Below are 24,582 nucleotides of genomic sequence, written 5' to 3'. Positions count from 1 at the left end.
TACTTTTAAATATCTATATAAAATAATTGATAATACTGCTAAGAATTATAATAATAATAACAATTATTAATTATAAAAAATAGTTACATTTAGAATTTCTTTTTTTTGGGCCAAATATCACATCTTTGAAAAAAATATGAACAAATATATTTCACAAAGGTAAATAAACATGAAGTACAATTCTAAAGATATTTTCACGAAACCATATAAAATAACATTAGACTTCACAAAGATATAAAAAAATAGAACATGAAAATGGATTTTCATACAATGGTCTTGAATTCTATCAAGGTGATTTTGTCTCACATGTTTTGTATTAGTTCATCTGAAATATGTTTGGATTAACTCATCAATTGTTGATGAAGAGTTCATTAAGCTCTTACGTATTATCCGTTATCCAGTCTTGGACTACATCAAGGCTAACATGAGTAAGCAGTCGGACCAGAACAAGGTGACGGCAGCAAAAATACAAGACCAGCTAGGGGACCATGAGGCCAGGCTGAAGGATCTTGACATGTCTCTGAAGGAAGCTATGGACTTGGTGAAGAAAGCCAAAGCCCAGAACGGACTCAACACTCAGGCTGTCCCGGATCTGCAGGTAAAGACACATCACCAGAATTGTGTAGTTTTATTTCATACATAATTTACTTATTCATCGTGATCATGAAGAAGAAAAAGGGTATTATTACATTTTAATTCAATGTTTTATTTTGTCCAATGAGTGTTTATCATGGTCATAAAGTGACTGACATGTCCCCCACAGAAACGCATCGACGACCTAAAGAAAGAACGAAAGACTGTGGAGGGCCAGATGGAGATGGCGCAGGACGAACTAAAGAAAATCGAGGATTTATTCAAATCGCTATCCGGCAATAAAACAGTATGTATCCTGCATACATTTCAAGGCTTTCTCTCTTGACAAGCTCCAAGTGCACCTCGGGCACTCAAATGAAGCATTTAGAAATATCATCCCTCATGATGTAAAAAGATTCCTGCCAGGTCCTAACATGCACGGTGCAGATAAAGTTCACCTCTTCTTCTCAATAGAATTTGCTGCTGTTATGAATACAATTTAATTTCTATTCCACGCTCCTCTCCCTGTAGGTATATGAAAAGTTGGCTGCTCAGCTGGATGGCGGCAGGTCTGACCTGACCAAGAAGGTCAATGAAATTTCCCAAGCAGCAGCAAAGGAGGGCCTGGTGGAGGACGCCGAGGATCACGCTCGGAACCTCCAGAAGCTGTCTAAGGAACTTGAAGGGTGGGTTTATTACGCATCAAACCGACCTGAACATTACGCACAGCAGCTCAGTTCAAATTTAGAGGCCACCCTATTATGGATTGGTACCAAACTTTACACTCAGGGGTCGCCAACCTGTCGATCTTTGGGACCCTACCGGTCGATCGCAAAAATATTACAAAAAATTGTTTTTATTATTATGACATCAGTGATAACCCACAAACAGGCAGGCATTTTGACACCGAAACACGCCCGCACACCTCGCCTCTCTCTCTTTAGCTTCACATCCAGCAATGTATCAGACATTTTCTTGCATCCTACATCAAACAACTCTTCATGCATGCGAGGACGGGCATTTTGGGGACGCATGATTAGAAAGGCGCCCACGCTTTCCGGACAGTAATCATCCGGCTTCCTCTCTCAAGCGATGCGGTGCTCTGCTAGAAGTTCTGCCACGTCTTCCACAAACTGTAAGGTTCCATAAAGGCGCGCCACCATCAGTCCAAGGCGCATCCGTCGGTCATGGAGCCCAGCGTCATCATCATCATCGTCATCGCTTGACTGCAACAGGAACATAAAAAGCCAAATAATCAAGTCCGTGAACATTGCACCAAAGTACGGATTTTGTATTTATTTACAGTACAGGACAAAAGTTTGGACACACAACATTCTCATTTAATGCGTTTTCTTTATTTTCATGACTATTATAGATTGTCACTGAATGCATCAAAACTATGAATGAACATATGTGGAGTTATGTACTTAACAAAAAAGGTGAAATAACTGAAAACATGTTTTATATCCTAGTTTCTTCAAAACAGCCACCCTTTGCTCTGAGCTTCAAGCACACCTGTGAAGTGAAAACCATTTCAGGTGACTACCTCTTGAAGCTCATCGAGAGAATGCCAAGAGTGAAAGCAATGATCAGAGTGTGGCTATTTTGAAGAAACTAAAAATATAAAAGATGTTTTCAGTTAGTCATAGTTATTCATATTCATAGTTTTGATGCCTTCAGTGACAAACTACAATAGTAATGAAAATAAAGAAAACACTTTGAATAAGAAGGTTTGTCCAAACGTTTGGCCTGTACCATATGTACAAAAGTAAACATTGACATGTGCAAAGGCAATAATATACGATAAAACAAGGCGGTAGCTACAGAAGGACTTCCCCGTTTATACCCTCATTATCACATAGGAAAAACCTACCTGGTGACCAGTTAATTTTACTACTTCTGGTGCTGACTTAAGCTAACTCGCGTCCCATATGTGACCATAAGATGATCAAATCTACTATAGTACTATTTGGTGGCCATAAACGGCTTCTAGAGCTGGGGTGCCCAACAGGCGGCACAGGGGCCATCTGTGGTCCAAGACTTGTTTGTTATTGGCACATGACGAATGAGATGGTAGTGTCAACAATGCTGTGGATGCTTCCCGAATGTTTCAAACCCACATTCTTTTCCGTTGTTTTCTTTGCAATTGTATTGAGCTGGCAAAACTAGCAAAATGCTGTGAAAAGGCTAAAAAACACCCAGTACATAGCATGTAAAACAGTGGCTAACGACAGTGCTTCTGTTTTGACTGAATGAGCACCGAAATCAGTCAGCCCGCTCACAATGCATGTGCACAAAGTGGCTGCACTGTGAGTTTAGATGACTGACAGCTGTCCTGTCCCGCAGCACCGTGAAGGACGCAAATGCACGTCCTGAGGTACGTAACGCCAAAGATGCCATTGACGCCTACAAGAACATCACAGACGCCATAAACGCAGCTGAGGTTGTAGCCAACCAGGCTAAAGATGGTTCTGAGAAGGCCATGAATGTAAGTAGTTAGTTCCTAGTTTGTTGTTGATTAATTGTATTGATTGTTCTTCATCATCATGTTTTTTTAGAGTGTAAAAAAACAAAAACTGCCCGAAAAAGCAAGAGAACTGAATGATTCCAGTGGGGAACTTGTGCAGAGTGCTGAAGAAGCACAGAGAAATATGCAGGGTAATTGCCTGTTCTTTTCATGCTAGAGGCACTCGTTCATGACTTCATTATTTTGTTTCTCTCTGCTCAGATGCTGCCAACCAGCTTCCCGACATGAGAAAACGCCTGAAGAATGCGGAGAAGAAAAAGAAAGCTCTCGAAAAAGACCTTCTCGATGCACAAACGCAGCTGAACAACATCAAGACAGGTATGCGGCACACTGACGTCCGTCATGAGCTGCTGGTGTTCGAATGAGCCGCTTCAGTGTTTTACTCCCTCATCAGATGACGTCGGAGATATGATAGATGATGCCAAGAGCAGGGCGGCCGCCGCTAATGACTCGGCCACCGACACCATCAACAAGCTCAATGCCATAGGCAAGGAAATGGACAAAATCAACATCTCGCCCGGGGGCTCCAATTTAGGCAACGCGTTGGATCAAGTGGACAAATCTGGTAAGAAGGACAATTTTGTGGGCCAAACATCACCTAAACAAATATTGAAACCTTGCAGTGAAAGCTGCTTATTAGTGGAGAAGTTACATTAAGGGTGGCTGTAGGCCCAATAGGTAATAATGCGTGCCTTCTGAACAAGGCGATCATGGTTCAAATCCCAGTCAGGGTCTATAGTCATTGTAGCCCACTATTAGTGTGTTTATTTAAACAGTGTTTGTACTACTACTACTTACTCAGTGGCCTAGTGGTTCGAGTGTCTGCCCTGAGATGAGTAGGTTGTGAGTTCAAACCCCAGCCGAGTCATACCAAAGACTATAAAATGGGACCCATTACCTCCCTGCTTGGCACTCAGCATCAAGCGTTGGAATTGGGGGTTAAATCACCAAAAATGATTCCCGGGCGCGGCCACCACATCACCCCTCACCTCCCAGGAGGTGAACAAGGGGATGGGTCAAATGCGGAGGACAAATTTCACCACACCTAGTGTGTGTGTGTGTGTGTGTGTGTGTGTGTGTGTGTGTGTGTGTGTGTGTGTGTGTTAACTTGACTTGTATTAGAGTCGTCCCTAGCCACATCGCGCTTCACCACATCTGGGATTTTTGTGGATACTTCTTAAGCATTCTTTAAATTTTGTTGGCGTAAATTAAGCATTTTCAAGCATGAAAAGGGTAAATAAACTAAAAATAGCAATACTACTAAAGTACCGTATTTTCCGGACTATAAGGCACACTTAAAATCCTTTTTTTTTCTCAAAACTCGACAATGCGCCTTATAACCCGGTGCGCCAAATTTACGGAATAATTCTGGTTTTGCTTACCAACCTCAAAGCTATTTTATTTGGTACATGGTGAAATGATAAGCGTGACCAGTAGATGTCAAACATAAGAGATACGTGTAGACTGCAATATGACTCAAGTAAACAACACTAACATTATATGTTTCATATAAATATATAACTTTACACATTGCGCTCAAAAATCTATCAAAATGTTTCAGTATAACTTTGGTAAGCTATGAAGCCGCACCACTTGATGTATTGTACTGTGCTTCAACATACGAGTATTATTATGGTGTGTGTATAAGGTAAGACATCTTATCTGGCGTTTTGTTTCGCAATATTACGCAAAAGCAACTTTTCTTACCTTCAGGTACCTGCTGATCTGTATTTGGGATCTGTATAAATCCTGAAAATGTGCGCGCTTTCGCCTTTGTAGTCCGGCGAGAAGCTTCTTCTTTTTCTCTATCTTTTTGTTATGGGACATTAATACTCCGCTGTTGCCATTTCTAATATAAAGTAGTGTATAGTTCTTACTTATATCTGTCAGTAGACTAGCTATCAAAGTGCTAAAAACTGGAGTGGGTTTACATAATTCAGCCACGGAACTTTAGTTATTAAAGAGTTCCGGTCAGACGTTTTTTCACAGGACACGTTGTTGTTGTTGCACTAGTGAGCCACAGATGAGGAGATGCTTCTCCGTTACTAATTTAAGTAAAGTCTTAATGTCACTAAAACAGTTAGCTCCATCTTTTGACACTTCTTCCACCCCCGTCCTTGCACGCTACACCGTTACAACAAAGAAGACGAAGAGCAGACATTGTCGAAGATGAGCCAAGTAAATAAGACCGCTCACAAAAGGGCTCATCCTGAAGCGCCTAACAGAAAGCGGCTTGAAGATGATCTGTAAAATACAATTTCTGCAACATTTTTAACCAAAGAACCACCATTACATGTTATGTAGACCACAAGGAAATGTTTTCAATTTAGAAAAAAAGAATAACAATATGACTCCTTTAATGCACACTATAATCCGGTGCACCTTATACAGTATATGAAAAAAGATCAAAAATAGACCATTCATTGGCAGTGAATGACTGAATGAATAATCCGGTGTGCCCTATGTTTCGAAAAATATGGTAGTATTGGCCACTAGAGGGGACCAAACCAATCAGAGCACACTGTGTTGCGGGCAAAGATGGATCAGCCTCAGGCAGCATTATTTTATGGGATATGGGAGTATAAAGGTGACTAAAGGGTGTTATTTCATGTCTACAGGGCTCTTAAAATGTAGAAAAATCAATTTTGAAATTTGTAAACAGTTTTTTTTAGGCTTTTACTATCAAAATAACCATCTTATATATTTACCGCTTATCCAAAGTTGGGCCACGGGGGCAGCAGCCTAAGCAGGGAATCCCAGACTTCCCTCTTCCCAGCTACTTCGTCCAGCTCTTCCTGAAGGATCCTGAGGAGTTCCCAGGCCAGCTGGGAGAAATAATCTCTCCAAACTTCCCCGTGTCCTCCTACCAGTTTGATGTGTCCTAAACACCTCCCCAGGCAGGCTTCTGGGGCGCATTCTGACCAGATGCCCGAACCACCTCATCTGTCTCCTCTTGATGTGGAGGAAGTATGAAATGAAAATGAAATATTTGATTTATAATTAATTAATAAATTAATTAATTAATGCCCGGAACCGATTAAAAGAGGGACGACTGTATTATTTGTGTACTTTAAAAAAAAAAATTCTAAACAATATTTGCCTTTATAGTGTCTGCTGAGAAAAGTTACGAGACAAATGTTCATGATAAATAAAAGATAAAATGTTGTAAAAATATTTATATTTATTTTGATCAAAATAATAACAAATATCAAATTTGATTCAAATTTTTGCACGAAATAATTGTTGAAGTTTAAAAGGATTTTCTGTTGACACATGATTGTTTTACCTTCTGCCACACAAGGTTCACAGCAAGGCCATGATGATGAAGACATTCCTGATATTTTGAAACCAAAATCTTAAAAAAACCCTAAAAAATCAACTTTTCTTATCTGTTTTTAGTGAATGACTTATTGAAGACCATCCCTACGCTGAAAGATAAGCTCACCGAAGTGGAGAACCTAGATTTCACGCCCGTGAACAACATCAGGGACAACATCAAGAAACTTAAAGAGCTGATTCAACACGCCCGTGACGTCGCAAACAGGGTGACGCCTCTCTCTGGAAATTACTTCCACACTGTTCCGTGTGTTCCCTTTCCTCCTGACGTTTTTCCGTATTCTCCTCCAGATCACAATCCCAATGAAGTTCACCGGCGACGGCTACGCGCAGCTGCATCCGCCCAAGAACCTGGAGGATCTGAAGGCCTACACCGCTTTGTCGTTGTCCCTGCAGAGACCCGAGGGCAGGGGGGACGGTCGTCGCAGACGCAGGCAGGCCGCGGACAACGGAGACATGTTTGTCATGTATCTTGGTGACAAAGATGTGCGTTCAACACACCCTTTTTCTTTCTGGAAGTGGTTAGGTCTGGGTTTCTGGGTGGGTAGACAAATTAATAACTCTTCCAACAAACTGTCCTTACTAGTCCTCCAAGAACTACATCGGCATGTACCTGAAGAACAATGTGCTGTATGTAGTCTACAAGCTGAACGAGGTGGTGAACAGCATAAAAACAGACTCCATCAGCACATCTGCTTATGAGAAAGCCAAGTTTGATAAAGTCAACTTGCACAGGTACTGTGCTGTGCTGTGCTGTGCTGTGCTGTGTGTGTGTGTGTGTGTGTGTGTGTGTGTGTGTGTGTGTGTGTGTGTGTGTGTGTGTGTGTGTGTGTGTGTGTGTGTGTGTGTGTGTGTGTGTGTGTGTGTGTGTGTGCGTGCGTGTGTGTGTGCGTGTGTGTGTCAGTGTGGTTCTTGTATTTCTACCTTTCTTGAGACATCAACAAGGAAAAGTACCTTCCATATGAGGACGAGTTAGGACCGAAATCTATCAACATTAGGGTGGTCCCAAAAAGGAGGGATTTTTCAAATCGACTATGTGTCGGTTTTAAAAGTGCTGATCAACATATGAAATAACAAGTGTGTGTAAAAATTTGAAGTGCTCCCCTTCTGCCCATCAAATGTAATAGCAAATGTGTGTAAGAAATTGAAATGCGCTCCCTTTGGCCAAAATTGATTTGAAAAAACTAAAAAATATGTATATAGAGACATACTGTTATAACTTGAAGTAAATAATGTAGACTAAAAACCAATAACAAACAAAAAATTTAACAGCAAAAAAAACAAAACTAAAAATAGTCTTTTTCTGACAATGTGTCGATTTTTTTTCTTATAAAATTTGGGAAAAATTTCTTATATTCTTTCTGTTTCTGTAATATTGCAATATTTTCCTTTTTATGTAAAATTATTACTTTTTAAAGCAAAATGATGACATTTGACGGATAAAATTCAGACTTTTATCATTATATTGCCAATTTTTGTGTTGTTCTTGCAAAATAGTGCCTTTTTTTAGTAAAATTATGACTTTTGTCATAACTTTGCCAAGTAAAATTCTGATTTTCATTATATCGCAAACATTTTAAAGTTTTCTTATAAAATAGGGACTTTTGTTGTGTAAAAATGTGACTCTGTTCATAAAATTGCCAAAATGTTAAGCCTTTCTTGTAAAATTGCGACTGTTATTGAGTAAAATTTCCACTTTTATTGTAATATTGCACAAATTTTCAGTTTTTCTTGTAACATTTTTACTTGCGTTGACTAAAATGACATAGTTTATTATAAGTTTTTCTTGTGAAATTCCAACTCTTTTTCACAACAAACTTTTTTATATTTGCGTAGTATGTATATAATATTAATGTTGTAAAAACAAAGCTTTATTGATCTAGAAAGGGTGGTCCTAAACAGGGAGACATTTTTCAAAGGCCTCAAGAAGGTAAGAAATTCAAGAATGTGTGTGTGTGTGTGTGTGTGTGTGTGTGTGTGTGTGTGTGTGTGTGTGTGTGTGTGTGTGTGTGTGTGCGCGCGTGTGTTCTTGTGTTTATACCTTTCTTGAGACATCAACTAGGAAAAGTACCTTCCATATGAGGACCCGTGAATAAGTTAGCACCGAAATCATGGTCCCAATACAGAAAACTATTGCATCTAATAGAGAATGTCTCATTTGCAACCCTGGTGGTGAAATCTATCAACATTAGGGTGGTCCCCAAAAGGAGGGATTTTTCAAATTGACAATGTGTCGGTTTTAAACGTGCTCCCCCTCTGGTCAACATATGTAATAACAAGTGTTTGTATTGAAATTTGCCCCCCTTCCCAAAAATTAAGTGAAAGAGTAAATAAATAAATATTTATAATGAGACATACTGTAATAACAGAGTAAATAATGAAGATTAAAAACCAATTACAAACAAAAACAATTAAAAATTATTAAAAGCTTACCTTTTTTATATTTGCATAGTTTGTATGTATTATTAATGCTGTAAATAATGCAAGAATATATGTGTGTTCATGTGCTCACATTAGGGTTACTTCAATTTGCAGACTCTTAACAATGATCATCCATGAGTGAGAACAGTCTATACCAATACCCAGGGCCGCCTTACCTGGGCCGAAGCCCAGAGGCCCTCACCCAATCAGTCGCCCCCCGATTTTGACGGTGGAATGCAATGATGGGTGTTCCTAGCTGTCAATCACAGACCGTGCTGCTTCGCGTAGCGACTGCGTACTCTCTCTTTCGACTGCATTGAATTTGTCTTACTGCTCCAAGCAGGGCGCAAACCCAGGTTGTTGGTGTGACATACCAGCGTGCTGACTACCGAGCTAGAAGCACAGGCACTCGTCTGATGTGCATGCGTTCGTCGCAAAGATGTATTCATGAAATAAATTATTGTCAGCAGGGGGGACTAAACATAAATAAACATTGTTGTTGTTTTTTTACCAAGCACTAGTTAGGGACTGATGGCTATTTGCATTTTTTATTAGAGCACGCACCTGGCGACTTTAGCAGCTTTGTGCAAAATTCTGAATTAAATTGAGAATGTCTTTGTTTGAAATTTTGTACAAATACTTAATTTCCCAGAATGTTTTACTTTACATAAATATTCAAAATGGTTGCTAAGTTTTAGTGTTTGTAAAAATTTTTTAGTATTTTGCCAATCCACCCATCCATCCATTTTCTACCGCTTGTCCCTTTTGGGGTCGCTGGGGGCTGTTGGAGCCTATCTCAGGTGCAATCAGGCGGGTGGCGGGATACACCCTGGACGAGTCGCTAATTCATCGCCAATACCCTTGTCAAATGTGACTAATTATTCCTGTTGCTTGGCTATAAGGATTTTCTCTTAACTCCAAAAAATTAAATTCCACTTCCTGTCATTCCAATTCTGATTTTAATCTAGTGTTTCAAATGATTTGGATTGAAATTCCAAATGTTGAATTTTGCACCAGCCTGCACTATGGTTTAACTCACACTTGTCAAACTCAAGGACCGAGGCCAGATCCGGTTAGACACGTCATATATATATATATATATATATATATATATATATATATATATATATATATATATATATATATATATATATATATATATATATATATATATATATATATATATATATATTCAATTGTTATTGGTGTGAATCTTTGGGCACCTCGCTAATCAATTCTGATTCTTGGTGTGAGGATTTGATTCATAATTGATACTCGATTCAACACAATTTTCGATTCAAACTGATTTTTGTAATGTTTTATTTAGTATAACAATAACAACACCTTAACAAAACAGCTTAAGGGTTATAAAACCTCCTTTTACTTGCTGACGTATGGCACATACGTGCACCAAGTAAGCATAGAGATGGCCTAAATTTTTTTGTTGTTTTTTTAAATAATTTGTCGAAAAAAAAGTGTATTAGATTTTTTTAAATTTCTTAAATAATTGGGATTCGAAAGTGATAAAAAACAACAACATTTTTTTACACCCCTTATTATTATATACCGTATAATAGTTTGTAAAAATAACAATATATACTTAAATATCTGCTTGTCATCTTGACTTACCATTTCAAAGTAAGTTATCCATCAATTTGTACGTACAAAAATCAAATAACCAAATGCATAAGCAATGATATAATGAGGCGACTATACTTTTATATTCTTACATTCACATATTCACAAGCGGCCCTCTGAGGGCAACCGTGACTGCGATGTGGCCCTCTTCATGAAAACAAGTTTGACACCCCTGGTTTAATTGATCGGAGGCATGAATTGAATAAATTGTTGGCAGTTTGAATGACAAAGTAAGAGTTGATGGGAAAATAATAGGAAGTCAGACAGAAACAGTAAAAATAGCAACATAGGTTAACGAAATGTGGTGTCACTTGAGTGGTTCTGATGGTCTTTTGTTGTCATGTAGGATTTATCAAGACGCAGAGTTGAGTCTTACAAGAGACAGCACATCAAGCACCCCTGGGAATCCCATCATGAAAAATCTGCAAGGAACTGAATCCAAAAACCTCCTGGACCTCAACTCAAAGGACGTGGTGTTCTACATCGGAGGCTACCCTTCCAGCTTCACCGTGAGCACATGTCCACACACACTGGAAACAGAGATTTCAATATTAACTTGAATTTGATTTGCTATTCTTTGAATTTTTTTTTGCTCCTCCCTCCAGCCGCCGAATTCCCTCACACTTCCCAAGTACAAAGGCTGCATTGAGCTGGTCTCTTTTAACGACAAGGTTGTCAGCCTCTACAATTTCAAACAGATAGAGAACATCAATCCGCAGCCTCCATGCAAGAGGTACCACTATTAGAAGTTGTTCATTTGAAGGTTTGACTCCAACTTCCTGGCTGCAGTTTCTGATTGGCGACAGTTTATTCACTGTAATTTACAGTGATTAGCAAAAGGATTAACCCAGGGGTCGGCAACCCAAAATGTTGAAAGAGCCATATTGGACCAAAAATACCGAAAACAAATCTGTCTGGAGACGCAAAAAATGAAAAGCCGTATATAAGTCTTATAATGAATGCAACACATGACGTAAATATCTATATTAGCTAAAATAGCCTACTATCAAAATGACTATGTGTCACAGGCTGACGCAAATCTTCGTTGACAGAAATGTTGAAATTTAACATTTGTACACATTTTTACAACTTTAGAAACCATTAGTAAATCAGAGGCTACTTAGAAGGTGGAATAACTCCTGAAAATTACTGGATTTTAATGGCCAAATGCACAGATGTGTGTGTCCAAGTTAAAGGAAACGGCAGGTTGTCTTCTTTTAATACATTTATTCCAATCTTTGGCAAGCTAGGTAACCTTTGCTGTGGTCTGGAACAACATGGCACACAAACAACTATCTGAAATTTAGCCAAAATTACATACAGATAATGAGCTAATAGACATGCAAATATAAATCAGATACAAAGGGGATAAAAGTAAACGAGGCATAAGGAAGCAATATGTACATACAGCTAGCCTAAATAGTCTGATTAGCACTCCAACAAGTAAATAACGTCAACAAAGATTGTGCATTCAGGCGCAGCATGATGAGACAAAATGAGATAAAGAAGGAGTGGAAGATTTTACAAGTAAACAAACTGTTGCTTCACAGTCCCCACTATGGTAAGTTCAAGAGCCACCAAAATAAGTAGGACAAAACGATGTTCACCAAATACTCTCATCAGTGAAGCATACACACAAACATGTTAAAGAGTGGGCTTTCTAACAATTGGGAAGGTTTGTGTCATGTTTGTCCTCAAACAAAATAAATACTAAAAAAAAAAAACATTTTTCCCCCATCTTTTTAAATGTTCAATTTAAAATAAAAATGCTCCAGGGAGCTAAAGAGCTGCTAGTTGCTGACCCCCGGATTAGACCAACGATTACCAATCCAGTGACACTGAAATGGCATTTTTTAAGATTAAATATGTTTGCGGTTAAAAAAGTATTGTCTAATTTAAGGTTTTACAAAAAAATAGAAAATGACATTTATTGATTTAGATGTTAATTTTTCTTTACTTGTCTTCCTGTGCCTTTAAAACGTATTTTATGACTGGTCCTCTTATACATTTGCTAAGGACTCTATTTAAATACAGTAATCCCTCGATTGTTGTTGTTATTTAGTTCCGAACATGACCCAATATAGGAGTCATTAATTATAATTCAAATATTGTCATAGCTCGGGCATGTGACAATCTGTTTACGACTTTATTAAATACTGTTTTAACATTATGAGAGCCCTCTAGACAGGAAACTACACTTTTACGCTTGTTTAATCCAATATAGCAATGCTGCCTCAGGCTGAGCCAATCATTGGCCAGTGGCCACAATAGTGAACAGAGCGTGCTGATTGGTTTGGTCCACTCTACTGTACTGTGGTATTGATATTTTTAGGTAATTTAGCTAATTTTATCCATGTAAATGTTTATTTTTTGGTAAAACTATTTTAGAATATGCTTAGGTCCCCCGGCCCTTAAAAAAAAAATCTGGGATGTGGTGAATATTTGAAGCGCAATGTTGCGAGGGTCAACTGTGAATGCAATTTATTTCACAACACTTAAAATAATGTATGTTCCAATATAATACATAACAACATTTCATACTATTCCATCCATCCATTCATTTTCTTTCATATTGTCATTATTATTAATTGGTAAATATTAATGGGCACACAAGTGTTCACTCGTGCCAAAACAATTTTATTTTCAAAGCCGTTATTCCCAGTTAAAAAAAAATAGTAATGATAATTATAATTTTGTGATTAAGATATGTATTATGTATTTCAATTACTATTATCAATTAAAATATATTCAAATTATTATTATTTTACCAATTACATTTATATTAAATTTTTTGGGTGTAATCCAAGATCTTTCCCCATCTGTTTTTTGAAACCCATGTGATTTGTTCTTGTAATTTAATGCCTTTTGAGCAAGAAAAAAAGGAACATTTGCTTCCTCCTATGAAAGGTACGTGCCTCCTCTGGATTCCTTCTACTTGGAGGGCACAGGATACGGCAAAGTGAATATCGACAAACGTCCGCCAGTCATCCTCATCACCATGTCCATCTTATCGCATTTAGAAAACGGCCTGCTTTTCTACATCGGCACCAAGGTAGGTTTTCTCTTGAACACGTCGTGAAACGTTTTTGCAAGCTTCTAACGCTCTTGTCTCCTTCAAGACAAACGGCAATTACTTTGCGGTGACAGTCGAGAAAGGCATTGTTTACCTGCACAGCAACTTGCTGCAAGCACCAGCATCAAATTCCATAAAAATATTCCCGGTAAGATTATTCCATTAAGTTTACCACACTGCATTTAAAGAAGTTGAATCTATTTTTTGGGTCATTTTGCAGACAAACAACTGGGTGGAATTCCGCATCGTTATTATAAACAAGAGGGAGTTCACTGTGAACGTAGACGGTAAGGTGGTGGCGTCGGCCAAAGCTCAGTTCGACAACAACGACTTTCAAGAGTATTATATCGGCGGCGCACCCCAAGACTTGAGGGAAAAGTAGGTTGTCATTCCTGCATGTGTACCGTATTTTCTGGACCATAGGGCGCACCGGATTATAAGGCGCATTAAAGGCGTCATATTATGGTCAAAATGTTGCATAGATTATATTTTTACAAATCATCTTCAAGTCGCTTTTTGACAGTTGCTTCAGGATGCGCTGTTTTGTGAGCGGTCTTATTTACTTGGCTCACCTTCGACAGTGACTTCTCCCTGTCATCTTTGATGTAGCGGTGTATCGTGCAAGGACGGGAGTGGAAGAAGTGTCAAAAGATGGAGCTATCTCTTTTAATGACATTCAGACTTTACTTGATTCAATAATGGAGCAGCATGTTCTCATCCGTGGCTCACTAGTGCAACAACGCCGGAAATGTGTCCTGTGAAAACGTGTCCGAACGGAACTCTCCAATAACTAAAGTTCTGTGGGATAATTATGTAAACCCACTACACTGATAGTTTTTAGCGCTTCGACAGCGAGATATAAGTAAGAACTTTACGCTACTATTAGAAATGTCAAAAGCAGATTGTGAATGCCCCATAACAAAAAGATAGAGAAAAGGAAGAAGCTTATCGACTATGGCATCACCATGGACTACAGTGGCGGAAGTGCGCACATTTTCAGGACTTTCCCACTAATCAAATACACATCGGCAGGTACCAGAAGGGAAGAAAAGTTGGTTTTGCATAATATTGTGAAACACAATGCCAGATAATATGTCTGCTAATGGGTGCTATTTTCGCGGTCCTTATACACACACCATAGTAATACTTGTACCTCTGACTACGGTAGCGGTAAGGGCCCGACAATCCATCAAGCGGTGCTGCTTCAAAGTCATACTAACACAATTTGACAGATGTTTGAGTGCCGTGTGTAATGTTCTTTATTTTCAATGGAATATTTAAAGTTTGGTGTTGTTTACTGGCGTCATATTGCAGTCTACACGTATCGCTCATGTGTGACTACCATCTACTGGTCACACTTATCATTACACCATGTACCAAATAAAATTGCTTCAAGGGCGGTAAGCACAACTAGAATTTTTGAGAAAATGTAAAAAGTTTTAAGTGCGCCTTGTAGTCCGAAAAATACGGTACTCCTTGTAATAGATTGGTATCAAAGTAATTAGGCTGTGCGTTGACAGAAACAACATCGACATCCAAGCATTCAGAGGTTGCTTGAAGAACGTGAAGCTCCAGCAAAACTTCAAACTGATGGACGAAAAAGTGGGCATCAGCAACGGTTGCCCCACATATTTCCTGGTGAGACCTCCCTCTAAGCGTCATAGCTGGTTCATGCATGTTACTAACCACGCATTCCTCTCATCAGACCTCACGGAAGGCTGAGTTCAGCCCGGGGAGCTCCTTGTCGGCCGTCCTCCCGGGCTTCAGCCTGGCCAACGACGTGACGCTCTCGCTGGGCTTCAAGAGCACCGACGACAAGGGTGTCCTCCTGCAGAACAAACAGGTAGTCGGTCCTTCGAAGTGAATCGCTGACACTGAAGGACGACCGTTAATCATATCTGTGCTTTTTGTTTTGATCCAGGCGAACGCGCTTAACCTGGCTCTGGAAATGGGTTACGTGGTTTTGATATTCGACAACAAAAAGTGGACTTCGAACAAGAAATACAACGATGGCCAGTGGCATTATCTGACTGTCAGTAGGAGAGCGGGCAGGTACGGGCGTACTACATTGGAACCTCGATTTACGACCTTAATTGGTTCTTAAACATGGTTCGTACAGCGAAATGTTCATATAGTGAAGCAGCGTTATCCATAATAAACAATATAAATATAACTAATTCAGAAGTGTATATTTTACTGAAGATTTGTACACTTTAGAAACAACATAAAGGGCTATATATATATATATATATATATATATATATATATATATATATATATATATATATATATATATATATATCAAACAAACATAACAAGGAGGCGATAAATTAACTCTCTATGTCTTTATTAACAAGCAACGAGACGTCAAGCTCAGACCATATGGAGGACACAGCTCATTGAAGGCTCTGACGGCTGTTTGTGAGAGAGAAAGAGAGAGAGACAGAGAGCGAGAGAGAGAGAGATATGCAATTGCATGAAATATGTGTATTTTTTTATGTCAAAAAGGAAAGAAGTAATACATATTGTAAGTATTTCATTGACGCATATTATTTCAAAGCTTTTGCGGGCCACATTAAATAAGATCTTGAGTTTGACACCTTTGCACTCGAGGTACACATACTACATTTTCGGAGTCGCTGCTCTAGAATAACCACAATGCTAACTTTGCTGTCGCATTTTAACAGCAACATCATGCTAGGTTAGCTTAAAGGGGAACATTATCACAATTTCTGAAGGGTTAAAACCAATATAAATCAGTTCCCAGTGGCTCGAAGTTTTTCTCAAAATTTTACCCATCAAGCAATATCCCGAAAAAAGGCTTCAAAGTGCCTGATTTTAATAGTCGTTATATCCACCCGTCTATTATCCTGTGACGTCACAGCATGAAGCCACCAGAAACAAACATGGCGGGTAGCACAGAAAGGTATAGCATAGTAGCTCGGATTCAGACTCGGATTTCAGCGCCGTAAGCGATTCAACAGATTACGCATGTATTGAAACGGACGGTTGGAGTATGGAGGCAGGTAGCGAAAACAAAATTGAAGAAGAAACTGAAGCTATTGAGCCATATCACGACAGACAGCGGCACGACAGACAGCGGCACGGAAGAACGCGCGGACGACTTTGGCGATCGCCTTCTAACCAAAAATTGGTATGTGTTTGTCTGGCATTAAATGTGGGTGGAGGGAAAGGCTGGATGCAAATATAGCTACAAATGAGGCATAATGATGCAATATGTACATAGAGCTAGCCTAAATAGCATGTTAGCATCGATTAGCTTGCAATCATGCCGTGACCAAATATGTCTGATTAGCACACTCCACATAAGTCAATAACATCAACAAAACTCACCTTTGTGATTTTGTTGACTTTATCGTTGGAAATGCATCTGCTTTGAGTGTCGCAGGATATCCACACATTCTTGCCATCTCTGTGCCATCTCTGTCGTAGCATAGCTGTCGTCGGTAAAGTGTGCGGAACAAACGAGGGACTTTCCCATCTTTTGGCCACTGGTGCAACTTGAATCTGTCTCTGTTCGTGTTGTTACCCCCTCCGACAACACACCGACGAGGCATAATGTCTCCAAGGTACGGGAAAACAGTCGAAAAAACGGAAAATAAGAGAATTGATTTGACTTGGTGCGTGTAATAAGATTCAGAAAATGGCGGATTGCTTCATGTTGTGACGTCACAGGTAAAAGGTCATCGCTCGACAGGCTATCAATTGAAAGGCGTTTAAATTGCCAAATTCACCCTTTTAGAGTTCGGAAATCGGTTAAAAAAACGTATGGTCTTTTTTCTGCGACATCAAGGTATATATTGACGCTTACGTAGGTCTGGTGATAATTTTCCCCTTTAAACCTGATAGAAGCTCCCATGTTTGCAGCTGCAGCGCTCCAGCGCTTTATTTGAAGATGTGTAACGAAGCCTCTCTCGTCCATTATCATTTTGTAATGTTGCATCCTTGAAATGAAAAGGGCTCATTGTTCCCAACAGGACAGAGTTGGTGATCGATGACGACGACGTCGGGAAAGAGGGAAGCGGCAGTGCCAACCTTCCTGACAGTGGGGGCGCCATCGTCCTGGCAGCAGACAAGTTCAAAGGCTGCATCTCCAATCTCTACACCAGAAGGTGATCGTCAACACCAACACCGAAAATGCGTGCACGCCCGTGTTTTGTATAGTGTGTTTGTTTTTTTTTTACTCTCTTTCTTCTCTCAGGCCCGACAATCTGTACAAGGCAGAGGATTTGAACAATTTCCAGACGTCCGGAGATGTCTTCCTGGACGTGTGCGCCAGCAACAGTCCTGTCCAACAGATGCTGGATCGCGCCCTCAAGCAGGTGAGTCTCAGACCTTACCAAGTGTCTTACCTTGAGCACTTTACCATGCCTAAAATACACTTGTGTCCAAATGCACGTCTCCCCAGAAGGCAGGAGAGTCATGTGATCAATGAACAATACTGTTCAAGGATATTCATTTACGCATTGTTAACATCAACATGGTAATAATATTCAAATAAATATATTGTTTCAATGAAGGAAATATTAGTCATTAATAATGATAGTACTTACAGTTGAGAACCACAGAAATACAGAGTATGTTCTAAAAATCACTCACTCACTCATTGATTATTTCTTATTACTAGGTAAGCGCATCTTTAGGTTTGTACAAGAACTTGTATGTCTTTCATTGACTTTCTTCTGCTGCCTTATTTCCAGAAATGAAGGAGGAGGAGGAGCCTTAACGACCTGCTGACAAGAGTCTAGCGATAATAATATTAATGATAAGAATAAGATGACGCAGTGTGTTTACTCAATAAAACACAAACATGTGCATGAGTCCATGGGACGTCATAGAAGAGCAACAGTGTGTTTGCAGTCACTCATAAATAACTGAAATCCACTCATGGTCTCTTTCTTCACACGGTAACAGTCGCACTCAAGCACCTTGTCCCATCGCCCCTATTCTCCATCTCTTGCATCATCAGCCTGTCACCACCATGTGGAACCATCGCACAACAACACTCGTGCCATGTACCATATTGCTTCTGTATCCGAATACATTGTGTGCTTCTTACCTGTCACATGACTTCACAGAAAGGATCCAGGTTGGCGGATTAACGTCACCGGCCGCCCCAAACAAAAGTAGTATTCTAAAACAGTGTTACAGTAAGCTGTAGGGTTGTACGGTATACTGGGATTGGTATAGTACCGTGATACTAAATAATCATATTCGGTACTATATCGCCACTAAAAAGTTCCTCCCACCCCCTCTTTTGTCATTTAAAAACCTTTCATATTATGTTTGTAAACTCAAGAAATAAGTCCCTGGACACATGAGGACTTTAAATATGACCAATGTATGATCCTGTTACTACTTGGTATTGGATTGATACCTAAATTTGTGGTATAATCCAAAACTAATGTAAAGTATCAAACAACAGAAGAATGATTATTACATTTTAACAGAAGTGTAGATGGAACATGTTGAAAGACAAAGTAAGCAGATATTACCGGTAAATGAACAAGTAGATTAATAATTACCATGAATTGATTAACGTGGAACCCGACTTAAACAAGTTGAAAAACTTATTTGGGTGTTACCATTTAGTGGTCAATTGTATGGAATATGTACTGAACTGTGCAATGTATTAATAAAAGTATCAATCAATCAGTCAAACAATTCATTTTCTACCACTCGTCCTTAATCATTTTGACAAAATAATAAAATGATGAATGACTAATTAGAAGCCTTTGTTTGCTTACTTGCTACTAAAAGACAAGTTGTCCAGTATGTTCACTATTTTATTTAAGGAAAAAATTGCAATAATAGACATATGTATAATGTACTGTAAGATTTTTTGTTAAAATAAAGCCAATAATGCCATTTTTTTGAGTCCCCTTTATTTAGAAAAGTATCAAAATACATTTTGGTACCAATACCAAAATGTTGGTATCGAGATAACACTAGTACGCTGTTAAAAATAGGAACATTCCTTAGAAACTGTACATTGATAATTAATTTAATAACAAATATGTGTTTCTTGAGAATTTGTTCTCACTTTGACGTATGAAACAGGTCAAATATACAATTAGCCTCAATCTTCATAAACACAAATACGTACAGTACAGGCCAAAAGTTTGGACACACCTTCTCATTTGATATGTGCTTTCTTTATTTTCATGACAGTTTACATTGTAGATTGTCACTGAAGGCATCAAAACTATGAATGAACACATGCAGAGTTATTTACTTAACAAAAAAAGGTAAAATAACTGAAAACATGTTTTGTATTCTAGTTTATTCAAACTAGCCACCCTTTGCTCTGATTACTTTTTCACACACTCTTGGCATTCTCTCGATGAGTTTCAAGAGGTAGTCTCCTGAAATGGTTTTCACTTCACAGGTGTGCTTGAAGCTCATCTAGAGAATGCCAAGAGTGTGCAAAGCAGTAATCAGAGCAAAGGGTGGCTATTTTGAAGAAACTAGAATATAAAACATGTTTTTCGTTATTTAGTCATAGTTTTCAATGACAATCTACAATGTAGATAGTCATTAAAATAAGATGATTGAACGAGAAGGTGTGTCCAAACCTGTACTGTATATTCCATCAATCAATGATCATAATTATATTAATAAATAACCAATACAGTAATGTGTGACGGACACATTCTTATATTTTTTCCCCATAAAACAAAAAGGTAATGTGGTCTAAGTTAGGCAATGGTAAACAAACGATTTTTAGACATGATGAACTGTGAAAATGTACAAATTCTCTAATATAACTAATGCATGCGAAAATAACTAAACCTTTACCACGGTTGTTGCAGTGAAATAATAGTAATTGTTACATTTGACCATTATCACGTTATATAATCTCTATTAATTTGCTGTAGGGCAGATTAAGGCCCGGAGGCCACATGCGGCCTGTTAAGCTTTTCAATCCGGCCCGCCGGACATTCCCAAATACATTTTTTTAGATATTTAAGATGGAAACTGTAGCTGCCATTATGATGTGCAGCAATGTTTTCAAATGATCGTAAGTCTTAGACTATGCAAAGTTTTTCAATGGTTGGAATCTGTGCTTTTTTATGATATACTAGTGGTCATCTATGTTAGTTCTAAAGTTCTAAAGCTTAGTGATATATCATATTGTAGGTGTTTTTTTTTTTTACCCTTTTTTTGTTCATATTTCGATGTGTTTGTTTGATTTTGTTGTTGTTGCGTTTCGCTTGCTTGTACAATATGTCGATCGAAAGAGGGTGTTGTGTTCATATGTTGTCAATATTCAGTTTTATATCTTTCAAAGTTAATATTGTAAATTCCACATTCTTTATTTTCATGTACATTCTGGGTGTTTCATTCAGTAAAAATATTTAAAATCCCATTCCGTTTTTTAAGTCGGTCCGTCGTAACGTTTTTAGCATTCAATCAGACATTATTGTGAGGTTTTGTATTGGTGTTCCTAAAAATCCTATATAACGGTGCCCAGACACATTTGTTTCTCTTAATTTGGCGCCCTAAGTCAAAATAATTGCCCAAGCCTGCTGTAGGGCCTCCAGGTTATATTGAATCGTACGACATAATTAACTTGGTGTATTGTTTCTGTTTTGTTGTGCCCTTTTGTCTTTCAAGTTTTTTATCATGTTCATTGTTCAGCAGCGCCTGCAGCACATGGGCATACTGTGCTGCCATTAACCCCAAGGAAACAACCATGTTTGCCCTTCTTGTCCCAATAAAATCCCATAAATTTTAACTTGTATCCCAAAAAATAAAAATAAAATAAATGCAGCCAACAAGCCACGCTCGTACCAAAGCAATCCGATGTAGCTCATCCGTGTCCAAACTTTTTACACCAAGGAGCACATATCCATAAATTTCTATATAATTTTTTTATTTAAAAGAAACATACATTATTGTTATAGATATCATTGTTTTGTTTGATTTTAGTCTGACAATATGTTAAGAAAACTCAAGCTGCCTGCTGCCACACTTTTGGACACACCTTATGGAGCACATTTCCTTTACTTTCATCTGCAAATGTTGACATGTGTGGCCCTCAGGTTGTGTCTCTGCCTGCATGCTGGCAGCACACAGCAACCCAAATATGTCAACAACAAAAAAAAAAAATTCTCTTTTTGTTGTAAAGCAGGGGCGTCCAAACTTTTTCCACTGAGGGCCGCACACTGAAAAATTAAAGCATGCGGGGGCCATTTTGGCTTTTCAAATTTTCAAAACCAATAGATTGTATATAATTTTTCTACCTATAGGGCTCCCCCCAAGTTTGAGTCTGGGGAGCGTCTCAGTCATAAATAGTCATGTATATATGACTTACTTTTATAAACAGTACAGACCACAAGCACGCCTGGGAAGTGAAAGCCATTTCAGGTGACTACCTCTTGAAGCTCATGGATAGAATGCCAGGAGTGTGCAAAGTAGTAATCAGAGCAAAGGGTGGCTATTTCGAAGAAACTAGAATATAAAACATGTTTTTACTTATTTCACCTTTTTTGTTAAGTACATAACTCCACATTGTTTATTCATAGTTTTGATGCCTTCAGTGACAATCTAGAATGTAAATAGTCATGAAAATATAGACAACACGTTGAATGAGAAGGTGTGTCCAAACTTACATACATACATATTTATACTTATATAAAAACATGCAATATTAACCCTTCAAAAAAGTTTTCAAAGTGGAATGTTTGATGTGAAGTAATTTGAGCCTTGTAAATACGTCAACAGTCCATAGCCACATTGATTTTGTTCATTGTTGTTTTTGAGCTAAGACTTCAAATTAAAATTATTAAAATTATTGGGGATCCAAAATATTGCATAAAGTGTTAAAAACAAAACTGAACACTAAATGTGCAATGTTTTCCCCAACAAATATTTCAAAGTGGAGTATTTGATGATGTAATTGGAGCTTTAAATAGGCCAATAATAATTAACATTGAATTTGAGTAATTATTCTTTAAGCAATGGCTGTTTTAATTAAAAAAAAAAAAAAACTGTACATGCAGCGTTGAGTCATTAGAGTCAACATTGCAACCTTTTTTCATTACATTTCACATGCTTGGTCTTTTATTTCACTTTTTTTCTTGTTTTTTTACTAAAACTTCTTTTAGAATGTGCAGCAGGCCATTGAAAAAATTAGCTGCGGGCCGCAAATGATCACCGGGTCACACTTTGGACACCCCTGTTGTAAAGTATTTATTCACTAAGTAGTAATTGTGGTACTCACACTTTTCTTTTTTTACTTTTGAGACATTTGAAATGATTAGAAAAAATCTGAACCCAAGCTAATCTGTTGTGGCAGCAAACGTGTTTTTTAAGGTGGTACTTGGTGTAAAAACTTTAAGGATCATATTGTCGAGGAAGTATATACTGTATAATAGGGCTGTTAATAATAATGAGGTAACACATGTAATTAATCAAAAAAAATATTGCTTTAATCATGTAAACATGAAGATTAAGCACATATTTTGAGCATGGATGCACCGTGGATGGTTATCTGAAATGTGCTGAGGGTTGTTATACGGTCAAAGATGAGTGAGGATCCAACTTGTGTGCTCACTGGCAATTACAAATACACTAATGGGACTTTAGATACAACGTTTTAAACAAATAAATGACATGTATTCAAATAAAACATTTTAAAAATGATCCGGGATAGCAAATCCGACAATAAAATTGCAACTATTGCCCTCTTATTTTTAAGTTAATTGAAATTATATAAACGATTAATCATGTGATTAATCATGCTTTTGTAATTGGATTATTATTTTTTTTTAATATGGATTAATCATGCTTTTGAATTTGGATTAGTCGTGTTTTTGAATATAGATTAATCATGCTTTTGAAATCGGATTAATCATGACAGTGAATTTGTATTAATCATGCTTTTGAATTCGGACTAATCATGCTTTGAATTTGCATTAATCATGCTTTTGGATTTGAATTAATCATGCTTTTGAATTTAGATTAAACATGCTTTTAAATATGGATTAAGCATGCTTTTGAATTTGGATTAGTCGTGCGTTTGAATTTAGATTAATCATGCTTTTGAAATCAGATTAATCATGACAGTGAACTTGTATTAATCATGTTTTTGGATTTGGATTAATCATGCTTTTGAATTGAGATTAATGATGCTTTTGAATTTGGATTAATCATGCTTTTGAATATGGATTAATCATGCTTTGGAATCTAGATTAATCATGCTTTTAATTACAGATTAATCATGCTTTTGAATTAGATTAATCATGCTTTTGAATATGGACTAAGCATGCTTTTGAAATTGGATTAATCATGACAGTGAATTTGTATTAATCATGCTTTTGAATTTGGATTAAAAATGTGTTTTAATTTGGATTAATCATGCCTTTGAATGTGCGTTAATTATGCTTTTGGATTTGAATTAATCATGCTTTTGAATTTGGATTAATCATGCTTTTGAATATGGATTAATCATGACAGTGAACTTGTACTAATCATGCTTTTGGATTTGGATTAATCATGCTTTTGAATTTAGATTAATCATGCTTTTGAATATGGATTAATAATGCTTTTGAAATTGAATTAATCATGCCAGTGAATTTAGATTAATCGCACTTTTGAATTTGGATTAATCATGTTTTTGCATTAATTATGTGATTACTCATGATTAATCCAAATTCAAAAGCATGATTAACGTGAATAAAAGAAAGTACTACAGCACTAAAAAAAAAGTGTTTTTCTAATTTCAGGTCTGAGCTGAGGTGTTCGTGGATACAAAGTATCTTTCTTAAAGGGCCAGCTGTGATTTTGCCTTGTTTGTGTTGTTTTAAAGGACGTCATGATGCAGCAGCTGAACGAGAGCGCATCCTCAGCGTGTGTTGTGCCCGGCCTGATGAAAGACGCTCATCACATGTTCGGGCCTGTGAGTCGCCTGAGCTACAGCCTGCCTCTACAGGTGCTGCAGCCCAGGTGAGTCGCTTCCCAGTTGCAGTGCCCGGACCACGACCTCATC

General features: G+C 37.9%; 1 protein-coding gene across 4 annotated transcripts in view; it reads left to right on the top strand.

The window, feature by feature from the left end:
- Positions 1-24,582, top strand: part of LOC133568414 (laminin subunit alpha-3-like) — a 183,812-nt gene that overhangs the window by 143,042 nt on the left and 16,188 nt on the right. For 3 of the 4 annotated variants that reach the window (XM_061920318.1, XM_061920317.1, XM_061920319.1), the window contains 21 exons: positions 402-598; positions 764-880; positions 1,105-1,259; positions 2,920-3,061; positions 3,132-3,231; positions 3,302-3,418; positions 3,495-3,665; positions 6,500-6,645; positions 6,728-6,922; positions 7,023-7,171; positions 10,842-11,004; positions 11,101-11,228; positions 13,403-13,547; positions 13,615-13,716; positions 13,789-13,946; positions 15,089-15,206; positions 15,274-15,411; positions 15,490-15,620; positions 17,567-17,701; positions 17,791-17,911; positions 24,403-24,539. In XM_061920318.1, coding sequence (XP_061776302.1) covers positions 402-598; positions 764-880; positions 1,105-1,259; positions 2,920-3,061; positions 3,132-3,231; positions 3,302-3,418; positions 3,495-3,665; positions 6,500-6,645; positions 6,728-6,922; positions 7,023-7,171; positions 10,842-11,004; positions 11,101-11,228; positions 13,403-13,547; positions 13,615-13,716; positions 13,789-13,946; positions 15,089-15,206; positions 15,274-15,411; positions 15,490-15,620; positions 17,567-17,701; positions 17,791-17,911; positions 24,403-24,539 — 2,965 coding nt within the window. Of the gene's footprint in view, positions 1-401; positions 599-763; positions 881-1,104; positions 1,260-2,919; positions 3,062-3,131; positions 3,232-3,301; positions 3,419-3,494; positions 3,666-6,499; positions 6,646-6,727; positions 6,923-7,022; positions 7,172-10,841; positions 11,005-11,100; positions 11,229-13,402; positions 13,548-13,614; positions 13,717-13,788; positions 13,947-15,088; positions 15,207-15,273; positions 15,412-15,489; positions 15,621-17,566; positions 17,702-17,790; positions 17,912-18,289; positions 18,474-24,402; positions 24,540-24,582 lie in introns of those variants that run through there. The other variant, XM_061920320.1, reaches the window with a different exon arrangement.

The sequence above is a fragment of the Nerophis ophidion genome, linkage group LG14, assembly GCF_033978795.1.
Source record: "Nerophis ophidion isolate RoL-2023_Sa linkage group LG14, RoL_Noph_v1.0, whole genome shotgun sequence".
Lineage (NCBI taxonomy): Eukaryota > Metazoa > Chordata > Actinopteri > Syngnathiformes > Syngnathidae > Nerophis > Nerophis ophidion.
The sequence above is the reverse complement of the archived record's forward strand: the minus strand, read 5'-3'. Positions and strand labels throughout refer to the sequence as shown.